The 7,931-nt window shown below is 34.0% G+C and overlaps 1 protein-coding gene across 1 annotated transcript; it reads left to right on the plus strand.

Annotated features, from left to right (window-relative positions):
• The first annotated feature begins 6,987 nt into the window (after positions 1-6,987).
• Positions 6,988-7,542, plus strand: LOC142317564 (uncharacterized). Its single transcript, XM_075354122.1, has one exon. It carries the CDS (start codon positions 6,988-6,990, stop codon positions 7,540-7,542), a length of 555 nt encoding a protein of 184 aa, XP_075210237.1.
• The last annotated feature ends 389 nt before the right edge of the window (positions 7,543-7,931 follow it).

Genomic DNA, 7,931 nt, shown 5'->3' on the forward strand with positions numbered 1-7,931 from the left:
CACAAAAAGCATTCTTTTAATTATTTTTAGGTGGCTTAAAAATTTAATTTGAGTGTTTCACCAGATAAAACCAAAGTTATGGCGCTCAGAATGGTGTGGTCTTTGAAATCCTAGATAGTGTTAGGGGATAGACCTACCTATCAAACAGGTAAAAGAATTCATACTTTTGGGATATAAAGTGTTATATAAGAAAGAAATGGATATCGATGTTAAAATTGAGAATTTTAAAAGTTAAATGATGTAATAAAGGCAACTTTGAGGAATACGGTTAGGAAGGACACTCTTCTGAAATTTAGTTATGTCAGTACCAGCCTATCTCTTTAGAAGTGAGGGATGGATATTAACTAGTGCTCATAAACCCTGGTTGCAGGAAGTGGAAATGTGTTTCCTGCAGTCAGTGGCTGGTTATACTCGTATGTACAGGAAGGAAAACTCAGAGATTGGAGGGAACGATGTTTATAATCTGAGTAGCAAGGTTGAGGAGTATCAAAGATAATGGTTAAGTCATGTTTAGCATATGAACATGTCTTGAAAACTTTATGAACACTGGCTGTTGGGTGCGAGAAATCAAGCTAGGTCAAAGAGGATATGGATGGATCAGTTCAGATCGGATGATGTAACAGACAATTGCCCAAATATATGAAGATAAGAAGAACTACAACAAATAATAAAATTTAAGCAATTCCACTAAGCTATGATAAAGCTACCTAAATAAGCGTGACACAAAAAAAAGCTTCAATGTACAATTTTAATATACACATGAGGAGTTTTCATTTCTGATAAATGTAAAACATCAAAAAATTTTTTTAAATTTTATGAATTTCACTTACGTTATCTACTGAATTACCTGAAGTAAATTACGATTGGTGATTCAAAACAATACTTATCTAAAAATTACGCTGTAAATACCACACTGTTCAACCAATTATAGATTTTTCTTGAAACTTAGTTTAAATCTCTCTTTAAGTATTCTAAAAAAAAAAAATATTATTCAATACACAAATTGATCAGTTTCCTCCTTAAAAAATACATCATCCAGTGAGGGTAAATATTTGATTCTATGTTACATTGAATTCATTAAGAAACTATATGTCATCGTCTACCTTCAACAATTTGGAAACAATACAGTTTTCTATTATATCTCTGATATCTCAAGAAATGTTACCTAATTTCAATAAATGAAATAAAAAAATTAAATTCTGAAATTCAAAAAATAAGTTGTTTCTTATAGAATGTGATTTAACCTGTAACTTAAAATACAGCTACATGAAAAATAATGTTTTCAAGAATTATACACCCTTGATTTAAGTCTTCCTACCTACATGAAAATAGAGTCATTGGGTTAATATTTGTCTAAAATCTTTTTAAAGTTCAGTAGACAAATGAAAAAAGAGCAATTTTTACGTTCATTGGGGACACGAATTATAACTCGTGTCCCCAATGAACATGTTTAGCATTTCAGTCCCACCCGTAGTAAAACGCGGGCCCAGTGTTTCAATAAAAATCAAAGAATTATTCACTCGAGATCATATACCTAGGAGAACAGGAAACTGCTGATTATTTGAGAGACTCAAGCTAGTTTAAAATTTCAATTGAGGTAGCTTGGATATGATTACTGCAAAGAATTCGGTGATTGATGATGTCTTAAGCAGCGCAGTGCCCCTATGTGCCCTACCGTCCAGATTGTTATTCGTATATGTAGAGTATCGGTGAAGTGAGCTTCTCAGAGTAGGACAATATCTAGCTATTCATAGTATAGCATATCTAGATATTTCATATACGTAGAATGCAAAATTCTATGCCTGATGGAGACTCAAACCCAGAACGTTTGAATGAATGACAAAAACGTTACTACTCTGCCACTTAACTGTTCATAAGTATTTAGTTTATATTCTATTAATTTATTTATTTTTGAAGTTTATTTTATACATATTTAATTTAATTTTTTAAAATTTATATTTACTTTTACTTATTTCTCGTGAGTCTACTGAGGATATTCGTTTAACATTCGAGATTCATAATTAGTTTTAGATATTTTATTTTTAAAGTACAAAATGTACACCTTTAAAAGTACTTTACTAATGAAAAAACTTACTTTAATAATTACAAATACGAAAATATTAATTTAATTTTTCAGATTAATTTGTACCAATTTATTTGTATTTTATTTTAATAATATCTCTTCTGCAAAAAAATTAAAATCTTATCCAATTTTATCCGGCAGAATTTAGTAAATCTTTATGCGCTGAAAGATTATTTATTTAATAAATATATTTAATTCAGGGATGGGAAATCAGAACACCGTTATTCAATTCTTCAAATATTCTTTTAACATGTTATTGGATAAAAACAAATGACTTAAAAAATGAAAATAAATTTAAAAATTGAAGATCTATATTTTTCTTAAATCAATGTATATTATGTGTTGCCACACAGCTAAAGGGAATAACTTAATTTGTTGTGCTTTACAGCATTTGTCCCAATCTTTCTATGATTATAGTACCTGAAATGCTAGAGGATCAAATCAGAGTGGATTTCTCTGAGTGTAATGATGATCAATATATAAGGAATCCCTCTGGTTAACAAAATAATTTCTCATTCTAGGTCGGCATATCACTTATATGTTGCTTAGGAGTGGCTGATGTGCAACAGTTTACTCAGGTTAATAAAAAAAGTAATAGGAAATCACTTCAGACTTTATTTTACCTAATAATCCTGACATGAATTAATATTTGTTATTCTTAAAAATGGCTATAATATTTTCGAGAGTGATTTGGAACTCATAGTCGCCTATTATCATTATGATTATGTTAACTAAGCTATATTGACAACGTATTAGGCACTTTTATACGAATTTGTATACTAGATCTCGTGGATACCGGTGTTCTTTGATGGTTGGATTTCAATTAACCACAAATCTTAGGAATGGTTGACCTGAGACTGTACAAGACTACATACAAGAATACACCTAATTTACATGCATATATATCATCCTTATTCAACTTCTGAAGTAATACCTTACGGTGGTTCCGGAGGTAAAACAGAAAAAAGAAAATGTATAAAGCAATATATTTTGTAAGAATTATTTTTATTTATTTATTTTTTTACGAGGCCTTCAATTCCTCTGCGTCAAAAGTTATTGGGATTAAATTATAAACAAAATTTTTATGAAATATTTCTTATAAGTTTTAAATATAATTTTTTTGACAGAGAACCGATTTGTTATTGTTATCTCTTCATTTACAACTAAATAAAATAGTGCAGCATGAAATTTTAAGACAAAATTAAATAAAATATAATTTAATTAAAATTTACAATTTTTCATAGTTTTTATAATAATTGTATTAATATTGATCTGTATTTCTTTTCCGAGAGCAGGATAGCAGACAAAAAATTATGACGTCATGAAAGTTATGTGATTAAGCAATTTTTTAAGGTATTTTTTTAAATTTAGACATTTATCTACAGACAAATAAATTATAATTTTTTAACAGTAAATATATAAATCATGCACATTTATGAGTAAAATTATGATTGAAATAAATAAAGGGAACGGTTCCGAAGAAAATTGTTGTCATAAACTTGTTTAATAATTATGACAGATAGTTAAGTGAAATATGAAGATGTCGGCGCAAATCCAAAGTTCAAACACCAGAGTTCTGAAATTGTAATTGCTGCTTACAAATTACCGACAGGATTCTCTCAGTAACTAACATCTAACAACTTGCAGCAGTTTATTTTAACAAACCAGACCGTTAAATTATACATTAATTTTATTTTTTTACAATCCAATATAATAAAATTACATATATAAAAATTAACACATTTTATCTATTTATAGTGTCAATTAAATAAACATATTTCTTCGGTTATCTGCATATAACACTACGTTTTTTTTACTTTTAAATTATTTTCAACATTTAAAAGAAATATATACAACTTCAGTAATATTTATTCTTAGAATTGTGTAAACAAAAATTTATATCATAAAAAATAAAATATAAGTCAATATATAAATGTTAATTATGCATATTAATTAATATAAGTTTAGTAAATGTCAAAAAAAATATATATCTTCTTCTTCTTTATATATGAAAATGTTAAGTTCGTTTGTGTACGCGCCAAAAACTCAAAATTTTCTGTACCGATTGAGCTCAAATTTTAGCACGATATATAACCCGCATCAAAGATTGTTTTTATCTATTTTTCGCATAAGTCACATACCCGTGACCGCGAAAAAACAGTTTTTTTTAACGGTCAGCTGTGTACCAGTGACCGCGCCATCTGGCGGAAGCGAGGGGAACACTCGCCAGACTAGCTAACGACAACCGCAGTCACATGTGAAACAATACCTGTTCCCAATTACATTGTTTATTAACAAAAAAAAAAAAAGTATCCACTTGCCTTGCATCTGATTCAGATTATTATACAATCTGAATTAAATATTCACTTTAATCACTTTAATGGTGTGATCGTGTCGTGATTGAGCTGCGCCTTTCGTAAGTAGGGGTTATGTTTTATATGAGAGATGGTCAGAAAAAATATTAATTTTTTATAATTATTATTTAACTATTTCATTTAACTAATATTTTACTAATTTACTTGAATTCATGTATTTAGTTAATATTATTAATTTTTAGCCACTTTTCAATAGTGTCTGTCCTGTGTCTCATTGTTGTCGAGCTGCAGCTATGAGAACCATGAGAGATAGGTGAAAAAAGTTTAAATAAATTTTTTTGGCCTTTTCAAAATGAAAATTTTTCGTTATTAAACTTTTTGTCCTTTCTGTCATGGTTTTCAACATAGAGCTGTGAGAGCCATAAGAGGTTATAATCTTATCCCTCCTTCTATTCCAGTGAAACCCGAAATAATGCCTCGCAGAAAATCGAATTTGGGCCGTCGCACTCGCCACACAGAAGGATCAAGAAGACGGCTTTCGAATATGACTGAGGAAGAGCGGGCATCCGTACGAGAGAGGAACAGACTAAGCACCATCCAGATACGTAACGTGGAACCGGCAGAAAGATGAGCAGCCAGGCTTGAGGATGCACGATTGCGAGCACGTCAGTCGCGTTCTGCAGTAACAGATTTGGTTCGTTCTCAACGGAATGAACACGACAGGGTGAGGATAGCTGAAACACGAACCCAAAGAACAGCTGATCTGAATCTGCAATACAATCGTCTTGCGTTCCGGTACAATCCAGCTGTTGATTATAGTTCAAGTCGGCATGTTGTCATTGGCCAGATGAGTCATGTCTGTACCTACTGCCAGGCTCTAAAGTTTAATAATGAAACGAAAGGGATGTGTTGCGCTAGCGGAAAATTGCCTCAACTTGATGCACCACCAGAGCCATTGAAAACTCTACTTGCTGGATCTACCGCTGAATCGAAGCATTTCCTATCGAATATCAGGAAATATAACTCTTGCTTCCAAATGACGTCATTTGGTGCGAAAATCGTGACGACTCAATTCATGCCAACTTTTAAAATCAAAGGGCAAATATATCATAAAGCTGGCTCCCTGCTCCCGTTCCCAGATAGTGACCATAAATTTCTTCAAATGTACTTCATTGGTGATGATAGAGATGAAGTCGATGCACGTTGTGGAATACATACCTCGCTAAGAAGATCCATTATTTCGCAGCTACCGAAGCTCCTTCACGAAAGGAACAATTTGGTGCGTTTGTTCAAAACGGCCATTGATATGATGCCATCACATACCCACAAGATTGTCATTCACGCAGGCAAAACGCCCGCTGGAGAACATGTCCGGAGAGATAATGCTCAACTATAGACGAAGTAGCAATTGTCATAGTCGGAGATCAGTTCCAACCTAGAGATATTGTTCTCCATCGAATAAACGATCAATTGATAAATGTCGCAGAAACGTTGTTACGATGTTTTACAATATCCAGTTATCTTTTGGGATGGTGCCGATGGATATCATTTCAATGTAAAAATGATAAATCCAGTAAATGGTGCAGAAATCAATAAAAAGTGCAGCTCAATGAAATTTTACGCATACCGCTTAATGATTCGGAGGAACGAGGACAATTATATTTTGAAATGCCGTCAGTTGTTTCATCAGTATATTGTGGATATGTATGAAAAATTGAAACGGAACGTTTGCTATTCCTCCGTTTGAATCAGACCAAACTCCGCTCTGAAGAATACATTCATTTGCGAGATGCAGTTGTGAATAACGGTAATACAACCAACGTTGGAAAGCTAACTATTTTGACATATTCATACATAGGCAGTCCACGTCACATGCAAGAATATGCTCAAGATGCAATGCCGTATGTTCGTCATTACGGGCGTCCAGATTTATTTATCACTTTCACATGCAATCCAGCTTGGGACGAGATACAGCAGCTGTTACGTCCTGGGCAATCACACGTGGATAGGCATGACATCATAGCACGTGTTTGCAGACAAAAGCTTAAGTCGCTGATGGATTTCATTGAGAAACATGAAGTGTTTGGATATGAGCGCTGCTGGATGTATTCAGTAGAATGGCAAAAGAGAGGATTGCCACATGCGCGTATACTAATCTAGCTATACGATAAAATAACTTCAAACGAAATCGACGATGTGATATGCGCTGAGATTCCACGGGCCGACGTCGATAAGGATTTGCATGCAGTTGTTATCAAAAACATGACACATTGACCATGCGGTACACTAAATCCGAATTCACCATGCATGGTAGACGGGAAATGCTCTAAGCAATATCCTTGAGCATTCGCAGCCAACACAGTAACAGGAGACGATGTATATCCTCGGTATAGGAGACAATGAACTGAAGATGGCGGGAATTCGGCAACTATACACATGCAAAATGGTGATATTGATGTAGACAACCGTTGGGTGGTTCCATATTCGCCTCTGTTGTCAAAAACATACAAAGCCCATATAAACGTAGAATATTGCAATTCCGTCAAATCAATTAAATACATCTGTAAGTATGTAAATAAAGGCAGCGATATGGCAGTTTTTAGTGTGCAATCAGAAAATAGTGACAGAAATGCAGTACGAGATATCGATGAAATTGCACAATACCAGGCTGGAAGATACATAAGCAGCAATGAGGCTGCATGGCGAATTTTTTCATTTCCCATGCATGAACGCAATCCAGCTGTGGTTCACTTAGGAGTACATTTAGAGAATGGACAGTATGTTTATTTCACAGATGCAAATGTGCAACAAAGAGCCCTTAATACACCTGGTACAACTCTGACTGCTTTTTTCACCTTATGCAAGGAAAACGCTTTCGCCAGAACACTGATGTATTCAGAAGTTCCCTCTTATTACACGTGGAATGTAACTAAAAACGTATTCGTACGACGCAGACGAGGGGAGCCAGTCGACGGTCAACCTAGCATTTTCAGAGAAAATACAATTGGTGGACTTTATAACGTGCATCCCAATCAAGATGAATGTTTTGTCCTTCGCATGCTATTGGTAAATGTGCCTGGTCCTAGATCTTTTCAGCAATTGAAAATTGTTGACGGCGTCACACATGCCATTGATAAATATTGAAGACAAGTGCTTAGCTATTGCAAATAAAGTTCTTAGTCAATTGGGAATGCCAGCACCCACCCGAGCTGCGATTACTTCATTTGATGTGGATTTACGCCGTGAACAGAGTTACTACATAGGTGATCTTCAGTCATATGTCCAATCAAACATTCCCAAATTAAAACGTGAACAGAAAGGTATTTATGATCGCATAATGCAAATGATAAATGACGGAGTTGGAGGACCTTCTTCTTGGATGCGCCAGGAGGAACTGGGAAAACATTCCTCATTAGATTGATTCTAGCAACGGTTCGATCAAAAAATGACATAGCCTTAGCTCTTGCTTCCGTCTGGAATAGCTGTGACGTTGTTACCAGGTGGAAGGACTGCGCATTCAGCTCTGAAGTTGC

This window comes from Lycorma delicatula, chromosome 1 (assembly GCF_047948215.1).
Source record: "Lycorma delicatula isolate Av1 chromosome 1, ASM4794821v1, whole genome shotgun sequence".
NCBI lineage: Eukaryota > Metazoa > Arthropoda > Insecta > Hemiptera > Fulgoridae > Lycorma > Lycorma delicatula.

Excerpts from the sequence above, each read along its gene's own strand:
- LOC142317564 (XM_075354122.1), top strand. The coding sequence starts at position 6,988 with ATGGCAGTTTTTAGTGTGCAATCAGAAAATAGTGACAGAAATGCAGTA.